We start from the raw sequence: 17,080 nt of genomic DNA on the forward strand, positions 1-17,080 counted from the left end.
TGTGTTGAAACTGGCGGTTCATCGGGAGGAAGGACACTTCCGCTTCGGCCCCTTCCCTGCAGTTTCCCTACTTTGTGTCCGGTGCGGCAGAGCCTCGCCCTGCTGCTCGGTAAAAATAGATTTTCCCACATGAGCGTCTGTCTCCCTGTGTCGGTGTGTCCCTGCTGCGCTGATTAGGGAGGATGTTGAAGCAGGAATGATGCAGGAAAAGGACAGTTTTATCAATTTTAACCTGATCCGCCGCACCTTTCAGAGGTTGTGGTTTTATTTTGACGCTCTTGTTTGAGGATCCAGGCAGATTTGCACCTGCTCACCGCGGCAGGTGTCTGTGTAAACCGGCAGGAGGAATGTGTGTTTTTCCACTTAACAGTGAGGACATGTCGGGCTTTGAGTAGCAGGCCAGCAGTAATTGGCGGCTGCGCGGCTGAATTGTTGGGTGGTGAATCTAATTCGGCTGCTTTGTTTCGGCTGCAGAGCTGCTCGGCCTCAAGCAGCACAAGGCTCCATTGTTGGCACCGCAAACTTTGCTCTGTTTGACTAATTAACCAGAGCAGCCGGCGGGAAAACTTCCGCTTATTGTCAACGTCGTCAAGACTCTGTTAATCCCAAACAAAGTGAATAAAGTTACGGGTTTTACTCAGAGTTTCATGTGAGGCATTCAGGAACCGTCTGTTTAAATCTGACGACAAAGACTCCGCATACGGCTGGACAATAAATCAATAACAGTATCTATTGGATAATATAATACATTTGATAGAATATTAAATAATTTCACTTGACTCTGATCCTGAACCGCGCAGCATTCTGGGAGATGTAGGCAGAGGAAAGGCGTTAGCCGCTCTGCCTCATGGCTAGCTAACAGTTATCAAATCGTTTATCATTTATTGTGGAAACTGTTTTTATCATGATGAGAGTTTTGATTTGTTGTTACGATAAACTTCAGTTATTGACGGTAAATAAAAAACTGTCAGTATGATCAGAAATGTTACTTTTGCTTTTTTTCTCCACTGGTTCGAAGAGAGCATCAATAAATACATTTGAAAATGAGTTTAGTGACACAAATCACACTTTTTATGTGACTGGTATCCTTAAGAAGGGCCTTGCTAATGGGTTTATTTGTCAGGAATAATATGAGTAGTTATTGTTAATGATAGTAATAATTATAGCTTCTGTGTCATTTTGCAGCATGAGTTGCATTTTAAACCCGTTGAAATGTGTATAATCGCGAAGGAAGCCGTTTGCGATGGCCGCTGGTCTGAGTTTAGAAATGTTTGCGTTTGTCTGCAGGAACCTTTAATCAGATGCAGTGAGGTGAGATTATTCAGCTGCTAATCTGTCCTTCCAGATGGTTAGTTTGGGACAAATCTGCTGCTTAATCCTGGTACCAAAGAGAGGAGCGCTGCCTCTGACTCGAGTCCCAATAAAACGGGTCTATTATTATTGATTTATCCGTCAATGGGAAGAATGTGACAAAACGATAAGAAGTGTGTCTGGAGGAGTCGAGGTGAGGCTGTGAAACCTGGCCTTGTACCCGGTGCAACGCTAATCCAGAGGTTTGTCTGAGAAAAATACTTTATTTTTCATCTTGTTGGTTTGATTCTCGTTTCCAAAGTTAATTAATTTAAATCACTGAAATCCTAAAATGGTTGCAATCTTCTCTGCTGGTGTTGGTTTTCCGTGTAAATGGTTTTTCCAGATGGCCTTTGAATGCATCGCCCCCAGGCCTTAATGGCTCTGCAGCCACTCTGCTCTAAACTTAAATGCATCGCTTAATTAGGCTGGTAGTTTTAAAGCGGCTGCCATCGCTCAGACACTGTGTGCCAGAGCCACAGCCATAAAAACCAGTTAAACCAGTAAGAGGATATGGAGCTGTGTGTCGGGACGCCCCCGCCCCTTTCTTCTGCTCACGCTCAGAAATAAGAGCTTCTGGATCCCGTTCCTGCCTTCAGACCTTTTCAAACCTTGTTGTGGTGATAAACCTGTTACAACCTGTAAGGTCACCAGATACACTTTCTTCTCAGAAACACAGAATTGGTTTTCATATTTGGAAAAATTACATGTTTACGTCTTTATTTCAGTCTCTAATCGGTGCAATTCAAAGATTTTGTGCTGAACTTCTTACAAAATAACGACTCGTTTTCAGATGACTCGACTAATTTTCCCCCCAATAATGGAGAAAGGCTTCTGAAAGATTCACTGCCTGCAAGACAAAAATAGGAAAACCAATCAATGATCAATCAGGTAAAATCCCAGTGGCTTGTTGGTCGAGTTCAGAGCCAGTTTAATGTCAGATGCAGACTTTAGAAAATAAACGTGTGTCATCGGCGTAAAGATGGAGTGATGCATCATCAACACACTGTAAAAACGACACTGGAGCATTTTTTTTCTAAAACAAAAGCAGTTTTAACGGTGAAGTTTTGCATTTATTGATCATTAAAAAATAAAATGGAGTACACAGATCCATCTCCTGCATGACAAATGCAAGTATCAGTTTAATATTATATTTATTTATTCAGGATGTAAACTAAGACTGAGCTGGAAATCAGGAGAAATGAAGTAGAAGTTTGAGAGTTGATTTCCGTTTAATCCTGAGCTGAAGGTGAACATGAAGCCGAGTTGGTGTGTGTGTGTGAAGCGGGTCTGACGTCTCTGCTGCTGCACCAGGTTATTCCTGGCTGCAGCTTCTGCCTCCGTCTCCATCCTCTGGTCTCGGACCAGCAGAGGTTTATCACCATGCTCCAACTGGAAACGTATCTTCTGGTGAAATGAGATGAAATCTGATTTGGTTTCCATCCAGCCACTGAGCCGGTTCTTCTGGCAGGATGTTTGCTCTCCTCTGATAATGTTTGTCGTATTTGAAGTGCAGCGATTTATAATCCGATGTGTTGAGGGCCTCCCAGGTGTCGTCGTGTTGGTTCAGTCCGGTTCCGGAAGAGCAGCTGCTTGGTGTGGAGCGGAGGCCCTGAGGAAAGTTTTAAGACGCATTCAGACAGCAGGATTATCGGTGCAGAGACGATCCTCCTCCAGCAGCATCACAGAGGGATCAATGAGCGCATGGCCTGAAAGGCTGTTAGGCTCAAACCACCGACTGAGCGGCTTAATGCCTCCGATAATTGAAGTCGGATTAATGACGGGATCTTCTCTCCTCCTTGAATATTTCCTGTCACTGTGATGTGGACGTTTGCTGTAGAAGTTTCTGTTTACATCATTATTGTGTGTTAATTCAACAGGAGTTTCTTTAAAGGACTGCTAATGATAAATGAGACCAATGGATTCAGCTGCTATAGTTTGGACCCCAATACGGAGCTTTGAGGGACGCCTTTTAGGAATTTAGGAACCGGTTTAGGAATGTTTGCATTCCCAGCATAATTAGTCACTTTAATCCAATTCCAGTCTGTTTGCCTTCAAAGTCCAGTTTGGTGGGTGAGCTGTGAATGCTAATCAAACTCTGGTCCAATTATAATCCTTGGTTTGATTGATTGATGGAGTTCTGGTTCCAGTAGAACCGGGTCTACTGGACCATCAGGAGGAAAACGGCTCACAGGGGAACTCTCCTTTAGTTTGATCAAATCTGTTTCTGGCCTGAACCGATTTCTGTTTGTGCTCATTGTCCTTCAGTGGTGTCATCACACCTGCCTTTCTGTTGCCAACCAATCCTGTGGATCTGTCGGGGTCAAAGGTCATGGTTGCATCCTAATCCATTTGCACCATCAGGATGTTTTTATTGACGCCAGTTGATAACCTTACGCTGATTCTGTTCTACGTTGGAGTATTGTCGCCAGCCGAGAGGAAAAACCTCTCAGAACCCCCCAGAGGTCAAAGGTTGAACAGTGGAGTCATTGGGGGAAGATGAAGAACTGAAGCTCATCCATCACCGTCTCTTCGTTAATGAACTCCTGCTCTGATTTGTAGTCGGCGGCGCTCCGTTTGGGTTTTCAGCTGTGCTGTCCAGCTGTCACTCTCTCTCACAGGAGACACTCGGCCCACATGTCAGGAACTGCTGAGGCTCTCAGGGATTCAGGTCTGCTGGCTTCTGGGTCAGGTTCATCATACCTCAGGTCAGAGGTGCAACAACGAGACGCATGAGAAGGTTTTGGCCATAAAGGACTAAAAAAATCAGAATTTGATGTTTAAAATTACATCCACTGTTCAAAGCTCACAGTTCAATCTCAAGAAAAAATCTAAATCATCAGTTTTATAGGTACAAAAAAAGGATAAATTGTAAATTTCCACCAAAAAATCTCAGAAATTTTGGAGAGAAAATTTTGGAGAAAAATTTTTTGGAGAGAAAAAATTCTTTCTCTCCAAAAAAAATTTGGAGAGAAAAAGTTTCCAAGTTCTGAAACTTGGAAATTTCCAAGTTTCAGAAATTTCAGAAACTTGGAAATTTCTGAGCTTGAAATTTAAGAAAAAAAAAAATCAGGATTTAAAAAAATATAATGTATATTTCTGAGCTTGACAAGTCAAAAATTTGCTACAAAAATGTTTTTGAGACAAATGTCAGAAAATTTCTAAAATAAAGATTTTGACTAATATTAATAATAAAAAATCTTAAACAATTAACAAATATAGTCCATACATCCTTTACATAAAAAAGGATAAAAAAAATAAATGAATCCAAAGCTCAGTTTGACATCAACCCTCTTTAGTGTGGAAGTTGTTACTGCAGGAAGACACTTTTCATGTTTCAGTGCTTCGTTCGTCATTCTGGGAGGAAAATGTGGATTTCCTTGTAACTGGAGAAAAATGAATGGAACGGGTCAAATTTAGCAGGGATGAAAATAAAACCAGCACCGCTTCCGTTAATGAGCTGCATGCGTGGTGACGCTATCAGATTCCTTCAGCCAGAACAAACGCAGCGTTTTGCTTCAGTACTGGATATAAAATCTGTTCCCGTAGCTCTGAATCAGTCCCTCCAGTGCAGATTCTTCCAAATTTAGGCCTTCATGTGCTTTTAGATGTTTTCCATAGCAGGAAAATGAGCTGCAGCCTTCATCAACAGAAAGCGTTTCCACTCCAGGCATGTCGGGTTTGATCTTCGTTTGAGAGCCTTCATGCTGCCTCGGCTCTGTGAAGCGACTTGATTCATGTCGGTTGAAGCTTTTTGAGCTGCTCAGTGGAGATCAGAGAGGCTTTTATGAAATGCAGACCGTTTTTAGTGCCTCTAAAGTTTGGCTTCAATCACATCGACGTGTGTGCATCTTTCATCGGGTGATTTCTACACAGTTGTAGCTGAACTTTTAGCGTCGTTTCTTTGTTTTTCTTCTCCAAAAGCTGCAACCCTCGCCCTGAAACTAGATGTTTTCAGCCTCTTGTAAGTTTTATTAAAAGCGTCAAAACGTAGGCAGACTTCAGCAGGTTTTACATCAGGGCCCTGCGGTCTCCTCTACTTCTTGTTCCTCGGCTGAGCAGTGTTAAATGTCTGGAAGGACGTTTCTTTCCAGGAACTTTGGGGGACAGAATCCTGCTCAAAGACGGCCGTTTTATCACCCTGTAAACTATTAAACGGGCCTCAGCAGTAAACATGGAGGTTGCTTCCTCTGACAGTTGATGTTGTTGCCTTATGTGACTCCTGGCAGCTGCTAGCCAACACTTTGGTCTGGCTGCTGTGTTCAGCAGTGGCAGGAACATGTCTGTTTATAGCAGAGCTAATTGTTAGCTTAGTGTATAGCATTTTTGCTAACTTTCAAAGCGTTTAGCGCTACTGGCGTCCTTTAAATTTACTTTTCCAGATGCATTCTAATACACAGACAATGGAGCTAACTTTTTGCTTTTTGCTTTAGCTAACTTTGAAAAGATTTAGCAACCTTAGCTTCCTTTAAATTATTAATTAAATTCTTCTGCGCTAATAACAGAGCTAATAACTTGGCGCTTTAGAGTTTGTACTAACTTTGAAGAAATTTAGCGCTATTAGCTTCACCTAAATTTTTCTAGGTAAATTTTTATGCAAAAATAATGGAGCTAATTTTCAGCTTTGCCCTTTAGCTAACTTTGAAAAGATTTAGTATACTTAGCTTTCCCAAAATAAATTTTTCCAGATAAATTCTAACACGCTAATTTATTTGGCTGTTTAATGAACTTTCAGTTGAGTAAAGTTTTGCATCTGTTTTAGTTTAGAATTCAAGTAGTTAAATGTTTATATTCATGCTTTTATTTTGAAGGTGATGAATAACAGCAGCTCTGTTTCCTCTCTCCACATCCTCATGTTTCTCAGACGTAGAACATTCAGGAACAAAATAAAACGCGTATAAGAAAGAACAAGATATAAACATAAATACAATATCTAACAGCGTTGTATAACATTTCAAGTATGTTAAATGTATACTTTAGTTGGAATAGATATTTTGAATTGAAGTTCGCAGTTTTTGCATTAGCTTCCACTAAATACTGTGTTGGTGTGGCTCATTAGCGTTAGCATAACAAATGTTTATTATTAGCACTTTATTAAGGGTTAGTGCAACTAACTTAAAACTGCCCAGCGCTGATTTTTCTTCAGCTCTGTCAGATAGAAAATCTGAACTGAATTGAGAGTCAGATTTGATTCAGAAGAAAAGTTTCTAGACCTTCTGTAGTTTCGGACTCCAGGTCTTGTCTTTGGTCAACCTGATGTTTTCCATGCAGGCTGCTGGAGGAAAAGTGCGAACTCGGCCCCCGCTGGCCCACTTCTGTCCAAATATTGACTTTTCACACTCGGCACAGAGAGAAGTTGTGAATGAACCTCTGGAGAGCGCCGACCCAGATGCATTTGTCAGCACTCCAGGCATCAAAGCCTAAAATAAATGGACTTTAATGGCGGCTGCATAAAAATGGCGGCTTTTAATTGAAACAAATATCAGGAAAAACAGAAGATTTAAATGAGTTTCCACTACAACAGATAGTCTGTTATAAAGAAGTGTTTTCCCATCTGCTTAATGTTAAATACCTGACATATTTTCAGTGAGTCAGACTCTGCCTCAAGGCTCTCCTCCCTCTGACGGAGGATTGGACCCGACCTGAAAAGATCACAAGAATAAAGTCGTAATATTACCTGAAGAAAGCGGTGAATTACTGTCGTACGATTATGTCGCGTCATTACGGCTTGTTATGACTTCACTCTGGTATTTCTACATCAAAAGACAAGAAGCTTTTCTGTTCAGAGCTTTTAAATATTTAATGCTCTGTTTATTATTCAGACTTGTTCTAATAAATGCATTTATTTATTGCACAGCATCTGGTCCATATGGCCCAACATGAGTCTGACTGTAAGTAAATCTGATGAGTTCACGCCGACTGTCTGCTGCCGCCACAGCAATCTGTGTCAGGGGAGCTTACAAGGTGAGCCAAGGTCGCTGCAGACCAGACAGAACCGGCCCGTCTGCAGGGACGCCGCAGATAGGACCAGGACCAGTTCTGTCTGCGGCGTCCCTGCAGACGGGCCGGTTCTGTCTGCTGTGATGCTGCAGACGGGCCGGTTCCGTCTGCAGCATCACAGCAGACAGAACTGGTCCTGGTTCTGCTTGGGTTTTGGAAACGGCCGTGTGTGTGTTCCGGCCTCCTCCGGCGCAGACCTGCTGTTGTCAGCAGATAGTTGGCTGGCGAGAACAATGAGGCTGGATCTCCGTCCTGCCGGGCGGAGCGGGTCAGAGCGGGTCGGAGCGGCGTGTGATCGATCAGGAATGCGTTTCTTCCTCAGCGTCTGCAGAAAGAGGCTGTGAGGAGAAACCGGACCTGGTGGCTCAGTGTCAACATTACTCTGCAAATTAGTTTCTGCTTTGCTTAAGTTGTTTTAAAAGTACTATTAAAATCAGCCTGGCGGGCCACCAGGCTTTACTTGTGTCCCCACCAGGCTCAGTATTGTTCTGTTTATTTCAAGTTTCATTTTAAGATTTTAAAGTTGGTGTTTTAGATATTATTGATCATCTGATCAATTCTCCTGAGAAATTTTAAACTTGATGTTTAGCATTTAGACGATGGTTCTTATTCTGGCTGGAAACGAGTTTTAAATTAATTTTCTCCAACTATTATTTTAGTTTATTGATATTTTTAAGTTAAAAAATGAAAATAAAAACTGAAATCCAGAGAAAAACTCTGTAGAAAATGAAGAGCAGAGAGTTACTGATGTTTCAGGATGTTTGTGTCTGTCTTTATGGTCCGTCCATCTGTTCATCCATCCATCCATCCATCCATCCATCCATCCATCCATCCATCCATCCATCCATCCATCCATCCATCCGTCCATCCGTCCATCCATCCGTTCATCCATCCATGGTGAAAAGCTAACCCTACAAATCCATCCAACATCCCATATAAACAGTGAAACATGGTGGTGGCAGCATCATGCTGTGGGGAAGTGGATAGGAACTAAAAACAAAACAAACTTAATGGTTTGAATCACAGCATAATGTGTTAGAATGGCCTAGTCAAAGCCTAGCACTTAAAGCTGACATGCTCTCCTTCCAGTCTGGCTGAGGTGATGTGCAGATCAGATCCCAGGAAAATAAAATTATGTTTATTTTGGTTGTAACTTGACATCATAGCAGCAGCTGATGACCTTTGACCCCCACTGAGTTCCTGCTTGTGCCTGTGTGTGTTCAGGCTCTGGATGTGGACCGCAGCGTTCTCTACAAGATGAAGAAGTCGGTGAAGGCCATCTACACGTCCGGCCTGGGTGAGTCGTCACGGCGATTCTCACTTCCTCCAGACGCAGACCGGCCCGCTTCAAACCCCGGGGGGTTGGGGGGGAGAGAGAGAGAGAGAGAGAGTGTGGGATGGTGTGTGTTTGTTCTGGTCTCTCCCTCTGCCTGCAGGGTTCTGTTAGAAAACCCAACCAATTTGCTGAGCGGCTTTGTTTTTTCTGAACAGAGCGCGCTCAGTTCAGGCCACAGGGCCGGTTGTTTGATTCAGACCCTGAAAGGAGCAGCTGGAGGGGGGGCGTCATGGCAGCCATGTCTGATGGCGGCCATGTTCTCTCTTCACTGTACCTTTCAGGTTGATTCTGAGTTAATGATCGCCGGGGAGTCGGTGTTGTCATCAGTGTTGACGGTAGAAGCGTTTCCCCGTCACTGGTAGAAACTGTCATGGCCGACAAAGCTGCCCCGGCTCTGGCCTGTTTCCAGGAGCAGCAGAATATTCCAGTTCATCCTCTAACTAACTTCATGATACGTAGCAGTAGAGATGTGTTGCTGTGGCTGAAAAATGCATCACGATATGAGCATTTCATAGAATTATTGACTAGTTTTTGTCTTAAATATCAGAAATACTGACAGATGGTGGCCTGACCTTCCCAGTTTTATCCACAGTTTTTACTGTTTCTATTTCTCAGCAGTTATGAAGCACAGCTGCAAAACCTGAAACTGCTGCTGCGCAGGCTACTGACCAGTTTGTTGCTAGGTAACCAAAGAGTGAGTGAGTGAGTTGCTAGGTAACAACTTATCATGTCATTATCCGTATATTAGTTGAAAATGGTCTTAAAACAACAATATTATCGTTTGTCTCCCTGTATGATCAGGCCTGATCGATGTTGATCAGGTTGTGATTAAGTTGAGAGAGAAAGATAAAATTTCTGGGTTCGGCTCTTTATGAAAACATAAACTGGAAACCACAGCAATTTAAAAACGAATGTATGAAAAACATGGTTATTCCATAAAGTGAAAGACTCACTGAGCGATGAAACGCCGTTGATATGAGGTAACCGATTCTGCCAATTATTCTGTCAATTATTCCATTGATCAGATAAAAAATGGGTAAGCTGATAATCTTGTATAATTTTAAAAAGACAAATGATTCAATTCCATACGTTGACATCATTCCTTTAGTGAACGTTTGATCATTTGTAGCAAATTATGCATCTGCAGCTTAAAATACTTTTAACATCAACATGTGAAAATCTAGAAGTAATTTCAAAAAGTTGAAGGTTTATGAATAATAATAATAATAATAATACATTTTATTTCAAAGGCGCCTTTCTGGCACTCAAGGACACCGTACAATAGTAAAATGCAGCTTGTCAACATTGATGCCGGATGTAAAGTTTGATCATGTTCAGATCTTTGTAGTGTAAAGATGGTTCATGTTTTCATGCGGCTGAAACGCCGAGACGAGATGAAAGCGTGTGATGGAGTCAAAGTTCCCCCAAACAGAAACTTCGGCTTGTTGACGTGGATGATGACCGAGATTAATGCTGGAATGCAGCTGCTGTGTCAGAGTGAAATTATTTCAGGAACAGCAAAGCTTTTCTGTTTAAGTGGTCATAAATCTCAACAGAGGTAAATTTGGTTACATGGGGTGTGTTCACACTGCAGCCTGAAGTGACTCCATTCCGATTCTTTCCCCGGGCCGTTCTCACTGCCAGTAAATGCGACCTGTATGTGTTCTGCAGTGTAAACGGGCAAAAGACCTGAAAGTGTCCCGCATGCGCAGTAGAGGGCGCCATAGCGTCAGCGTTCTCAGTGTTCTGCCAACCGCCATGAGAAGAAGAAGAAGAGCTCAGTGTTTGCGGAAGTAAACATGGAGGCTAACGGTGGAGCTTAGCTTATATATTTGAAGTTGTTGTCCAACCGGAGCAGCAAATTAACAACTTAATCCTCATATAGTCCGTCATGGTTGTTGTTTTTCTTCCTGCTTGCGCGTATCAGGACGCAGAATAGTGAGATTTGTTGAGAATCAGTGACGTTCAAATCGGATGAATGCGGCCTGGACGTTATGGTCGCATTTGAATCGGATACGTATCGGATATGGGTCACATTCTGAAAGAATCCGACCTGAGCTGTTCACACTGCCATGAAAAGATCGGATACAGGTCACATTATGTCAAAACAATCTGAATTGGGTCACTTCAGGCTGCAGTGTAAACGCAGCCTAGTAGCTGACTGTAACTCTGTGTCACAGCAATTATAGTCCCACAGACACAAACACTGCTCCTGAAAAACGTTCCCATTTGTAACGCGCTTTTTTTATGACACCAGAAAGAAGTTTGATTTGTTTCACCAAACTGGTAGCTATATTTTTACTGATGCTTTCATTGAACAAACAGAGGAGAAAATAGTAAAAGTATCAATAATGACAATAAGGACAGCTTTGGAGGGTTTTACATATCATCAATTCGAATTTATTGGGCCAGTGATGAATCAAAATTCTTATAACAAATTTCACATTAAATAATACTATATGACAAACACTACCCTATTTCCACCAATGGACTCTTTAGGCTTCCGTAGTTCAGAGATTTCAGTCCATCTTGTTTTGCTTTATTTGAATTTACTTAAACTTCAAAGTCAGATGATTGAAATAAAAGTAAGTTTCTTAAAAAAACATTTGTAATTTTCTTTTTAGAAAAGAGAGAGAGGAAAAACATCAAATTCACTATTTCCAAAACTTTAAGGTGAATAAAACACTGGAAATAAATTTACTCTTTGGATAAAACGTTGCAGGATTTGACAGAAACTTTGTTCATGTCGCTCAAAGCAAAGCAAAGAGAAAAACTGTTGTGTTGCAGAGGAAACAAATGAAGCCACTGCTGGGAGTCTGACTGTAAATCTGAAACCCAGCAGGAACATTTCACCTTTTGCAAGAAGAATAATAATAATGAGAATATTTCAGGTTGTAAAAATAACAGTTCAAGAGTTTGCAGGAGCTGAGTCAGCAGCAGCAGAACAAAAAGATAGAGACGTAAATACTCCTGAAAGATTGTTGATACTTTTCTGCAACAAAAAGTCAGAGTTGTCTTTGGATTCACTTCCGGAGAGCAAAATGGAAACTTTACCAACTCACAGAAATCAGTTTCCCTCTAAAAGCTTCTGGTGCAAATTAATTTTGCACTTTGCAGCTTTTCTAAGCTGCACACAAATAGCTGCAGACATTTAAGACTTTTCTTGTTTTCACTGGTCTCTGCAGAGATACGGCGTTAATCTGAGCTCACACATTGTTCTGTATGCGTCAGCGAGGAAGCAGAAGCCGGCCTGTTGTCCCACGATTAAAGCAGTTAAGAAGCTGCAACGCAAACTTTTGGGACGTTGGATAATCCTCTGCAGATGCCTCCAAAGCTCTGCTTTGTTTTTCTTTCTACTTTGCTGCTATGCAAACTGATAAAATGTAAGTTGTTTGCAGCCAAGCGTGTTGGTGCAGCAGTGTTATTGTATGCAGTAGAAACAGGACCATTGTTTAGCAGAGGTTAGAGGCAGAACATGGCAGCTCAGGGGGAAATTTCTGCAACAAACTTTACCGTCTATGATGACTCAAAAACCTCTTGATACCAAAAACCCTTTAATCCAAAGCATGAATCTCATATTCAGGCTTGCATTTTTAGGATATTCATCTGTTTATCAAAACAAATGAGGAGAAAATACAACTGATTTTTAGTATTAAACTTTCCTCCAAGCTGCCAGAATGAAACAGGAGTCTGTTGAATAAAACTATTGGCTGGGGAAGCTAAACGTTTTCAAAGTTTGCAAAAATGCTAAACGAAAATGTAGCTCCACTGCTAGCGGATTAGTGGTAGTTTGTCCACTGTACCTGTGGTGGATTATTGTTTGATGTCTGACCTCTGACCTGTTCCTGACCTGCGTTTGTCTTCAGCCCATGTGGAGAACGAGGAGCAGTACACTCAGGCGCTGGAGAAGTTCGGGGAAAACTGTGTGTGCCGCGACGATCCCGACCTGGGATCGGCCTTCCTCAAGTTCTCCGTCTTCACCAAGGAGCTGACGGCACTCTTCAAAAACCTGGTGAGTGTGTGTGCGTGTGTGTGTGTGTGTGTGTGTGCGTGTGTGTGCGGTGTCTAAAACATCCCAGGTCCATCTCAGCTGGGTCCCAACACGTAAACCACTCTCTCTCACAGACAAAGATTTGATCAGATTCTCATCTCTTCCTGAATTAAAACAAACATTTTACTGTTTTCACTGGTTTGATTCCAGCAGTTGCTGAGTTTTAATCTGTAAAATTTCCTCCGTCTTCCTCCAGTTCCAGAACATGAACAACATCATCACGTTCCCCCTGGACAGCCTGCTGAAAGGAGACCTGAAGGGCGTCAAAGGGGTAAAGCTGCTGGTTACTGAAGGTCTTTATGAAAGAAACGTAGAACTTTATTCTAGAACCGCCCGGGTTCTGAAGGAACCAAACGGTTTGAGAACTGGCGGCACAGTTTGGTGCCTGAGACGGAGATTAAGGTCCAGTAAGGAGCGATAATCTGAGCCAGACAGCCGAGTGTCCAGCAGCCAGGCTAACCCTCGTCTGCAGCTCTGTAATCCAATCGCAGCTCGTTACCGTCCCTGACAGTCTGTGACCTTTCACCCCAGAGACACATGATTGGCTTTGGTTTCCACAAAGTTTGATGTGATTAAAGAAAGCGGTCTAACGAGCCGGTTGCCATGGATACACGTGTTGCCCTCATGACCTCGGCTGCTTTCCTTCCGTCCCGTGACTTTTCCCCGTCTGTCATTTCCTGTCTTTGTCTTCTCGTCTGTGTTTTAACTGCGCTGCTCTTTCCTTTCCCTGGAGTACGGCTCAGTTTCTGTAATTCTTCCCACTTATCTCTCATTACGCCTCAGATGATTCTCATTACCCGACCGACAGCCAATGAGCTGCTGGCTGCTTTATATTTGGACACACATCTCGAGAAATGAGCCAGAGGAATCGAAGAAAACTCTGCCAGCCAGTAGTCGCCTAAAACTGGTTCAATTATCCCGCCTCCTTTGGTCTGAGAAAGTGTCCAGACCTGCAGGACAGCATGATTAAGTGATGGTTAAAGTGGATGTTGTAAAACATTGAGGAAGTCTGCCGAGACGAATTAACTCAATGAGATAAGGCAGCACATTATGCAGCCATTACTCTTTCTACTTCAGATTAAATTGATCTGCTGCTGAGGTTTGGACACTGGATATAAAGAAATGTCTTTTCATGGTGAGACCTTCAGATTTGCATTAGTTAATGTGGCTCAGATCAGAGAAAATATATTTTAAGCCATTCTGCATTCACTGGACCTTGGAAATGGGAAGTTGCAGGAATTTACCAGCGATTAAGGAATAGTGGCTCTAAGATGCACAGAAGAACCTACTGACAGCAGGTTTCTCATGAAGAAACTAAAAAATAAAACCCATCTTCATCTTCTGCTTTCTGCTGGAAATCTGAAGGTTTTGGTGAAAAAATGCTGGAAAGTAACACGATGGTGGAAAGCTACAAGCTTCAACTGTGTAGCACGGCGGTGGCAGAGTCATGGTGTGGAGGACTTCAGCTGAAGGAGGAACTGGTGCGCTGAAATCAAAACCAAGACTAGCACCCCATGCTAATACTAGGTGATGTTAGCTAGCGCCATAAAACCTCCAGTTTACAGTGAACACGGGCAGCTAGCTTGATATTTATAGCTAATATTGACTAAATCTTTGTGTAAGGTCTGGGTAAGGAATTTTGCTACAGAGGGAGATTGCCAACATTAGCTCGCTAGCTTTGCTAGCATCGCGCAAGCATAGCTAACGTTTGTTTGTGCTTATTTTCTAAGTGATGATCAAAGTTTGACACAGTCCACAATCGCCGTTTGTTTTCTCATGCATGTCGTTTTTATATTCTTTCTGAATTTTCTTTTAGTTAAATTGCATTGCTGAAGATTTAGCAGACATCTTGTCCCACTCCTGGACAACCACTGCTCACTTTCTTGTAGCGCGAGTGAATGGGTGACGAGCGGTAACAAAAATACGTAGTCAGTAGTGAGTTGGATTATTTCTTGTTTTGAATCAGTGCGTTTTACACCCATTGAAAGCAAGGATGTTAAATAACTTTGACTTTATCCTGGCTATTTACAGAAGCTAATGCGAGGAGAGGAAACGGAACTGCTGTGTTAACGGTCTTCCCCATTTCAAAATAAGAGCATGAATATAAACATCTAACTACTTGAAGAATTGATAGTAAATTAGCACCTTAGAATTTATCAAGACAAATTAATTAGGGAAGCTAAATCCGCTAAACGTTTTCAATGTTGGCTAAACGGAAAGTTAGCTTGGCTATTTGCAGATTAGCTTAAGTGAGCCCACCACTATCCACAACCTGTGAAAATGAACATGCAGGTGCTTCTCCAGACCCAAAATTACCCGTTTCTCGAACCCTTACAGTCAAATCCTGTAGAAAACCTGCAGACTGAGGACTGATGTTGATGTAAACAGTCTGAGGCGGCGAAGCTGCACACCCAGCTGTGCAGAAACATCTGAAAGGTTTAGTCTGGATCGCTGTTCCTTCTCCATCCTGCTGTCGCTTTCAGGCTCAGGAGGGAAGCCCTGGAAGTCCTCTGCCCTCCTGGGAAGAAGTGCTTTGCCTGGCGCTCTCTGCCCTTCCCAGAAATATCTGTGTGGTATTTTTAGCCATTGTTGCCATTTTCCCCCCTCTCTGGCTCTGACACTTCCTTCCGCTAAACCTTTCTCCTCTCTCAGTCCCTCACCGCCTCCCTTTCTTTCACCGTTTCCTTCTCGGCCCCGCTCTTTCACTGGGGGATCAGCTTTTGTCTCTTTGTGCTCCTCTTGGTGAGTGGATGGGTGGGAGAGACAGGAAGAGCCTGGATGTTAGCAGGTTGAGGTCACTGGTCGGATCCAAAGCTCTCCTCAGAAAACAGATCAAACATGAAAGGTGACAGTGGAGTTAGACATTTCGCTGAATGAGGATTTCTCTCCATTAAACCTTCATCAGCACTGAGGATGACTCAGCAAATACAGTCACAGTTTTTTGTTTTCAGGATATTTTATTGGGATTTTATTGTGGTTAAGCCATCGTTACTGCAGAGAACCTCCAGCTGGATGCAGAGCATCAGTTTTGAAATCTTGCTTCAGATTTTCTGTTGGATTTAGGTCTGGCCTTTGACTAAGCCATTCTGACATGTGACTGTTAGTAAGTGATTAATTGCACCATTTTAACTCGTTAAAAACGTAACCCAGTTGTTTGATTCTAATTAAAGTGTCCAAATTATTTTAGGTATTCAAGCCTAAAATAGTTTCTCGATGATAAACACGTAGCTACCGCTAATGTTAGCATCCACAGTTCACCATCAGTGATCAGGACTTCCTGAAACTGGAAAGATGAACTTTTCTGCAATGTGATGATTAAATAACTTAAATAAGATTAAAACTGAGCTCGGATGTTTATTACTTCAATAATTTAGCAGCCAAAATTTGTTTTGGAGTTGAAAATGTTGATAATTTTGTGGATTAAAATGCGATTAATTATTAACAAACCCTGCAGTTAATCTGACTGAAACAACTAACTGAATCCCAGCACTAATTTACATATAAAACAATTAAACACCATCTGCTCTTTATCTTCTACTTCAGCCTTTTGTGCTGTTTGGTGTTATTCCATTCATTGAATTGTCTTTTCTTTCCTGTTCCGTTTTGCAGGATCTGAAAAAGCCTTTTGACAAAGCCTGGAAGGATTACGAAACCAAAGTGTAAGAAAATCAATTTTTATGTGTCTAATGAGCCGACGTCTTAATTTCTGTTTAATAAAGTAACTACTACGGCTGTAATGATTTAAGTAAATGTGTTTTTCCGTTCTGAGTGTCCGTCTCAACACGTCCTGGTTGTCGCGTGGAGAAACCAGGAGTATTCATGCCACTTTTATGTGTTTTACAAGCAGCAAAGGACATTCTTTACTGAGAGGGTAACCCGTCTTCCTGTGATGCAGCTCTGGCTTTGTGCTGACACAGAGGACATGGTGGTGTGAATGTCCCCGGCTGTCTCAGCTTATTATTTCACTCTACTCATGGGGAAACCGTCAGTAGAGGCCCGTTTCCTGCTTGTTTTTCTCCTTCGTCCGGGATCCTCGTCTTTGTGTCTGCTTTAATGAGAACGGTTTTCTTATTCTGAGCCTTTTGCATCAGCTTGTTGTGTTTCTGTTGTTCCCAGCAGACAGATTAAACACACCAGCCAGAAACCTGCTTTAAAATCCTGCTTCAGGACTTTTAAGGCTGTGGAACAGTATTTCCCCCTCCTTAGAGATTTCAGATTATCCAAGAAATGTTTATGAAATTTAAAAAAAACTATGATTTCCTTAATAAAAGGAAAGTAAATCGTGAATTGCTTTCAGAACTGCTTTTAAAATTTCTTGGATTTTCTCCAGTTGGTGATCAGGA

The 17,080-nt window shown here is 42.1% G+C and overlaps 1 protein-coding gene across 2 annotated transcripts in view; it reads left to right on the plus strand.

The window, feature by feature from the left end:
- The window catches only part of asap2a (ArfGAP with SH3 domain, ankyrin repeat and PH domain 2a), a 40,153-nt gene that overhangs the window by 1,822 nt on the left and 21,251 nt on the right, over nt 1-17,080 (plus strand). The window contains exons 2-6 of one of the 2 annotated variants that reach the window (XM_081602866.1): nt 8,575-8,647; nt 12,553-12,698; nt 12,934-13,008; nt 16,347-16,396; nt 16,585-16,608. In XM_081602866.1, coding sequence (XP_081458992.1) covers nt 8,575-8,647; nt 12,553-12,698; nt 12,934-13,008; nt 16,347-16,396; nt 16,585-16,608 — 368 coding nt within the window. The remainder of the gene's footprint in view (nt 1-8,574; nt 8,648-12,552; nt 12,699-12,933; nt 13,009-16,346; nt 16,397-16,584; nt 16,609-17,080) is intronic. The other variant, XM_081602867.1, reaches the window with a different exon arrangement.

Source organism: Poecilia reticulata, chromosome 22 (genome assembly GCF_904066995.2).
Source record: "Poecilia reticulata chromosome 22, P_reticulata-male-v2, whole genome shotgun sequence".
Taxonomy (NCBI): domain Eukaryota; kingdom Metazoa; phylum Chordata; class Actinopteri; order Cyprinodontiformes; family Poeciliidae; genus Poecilia; species Poecilia reticulata.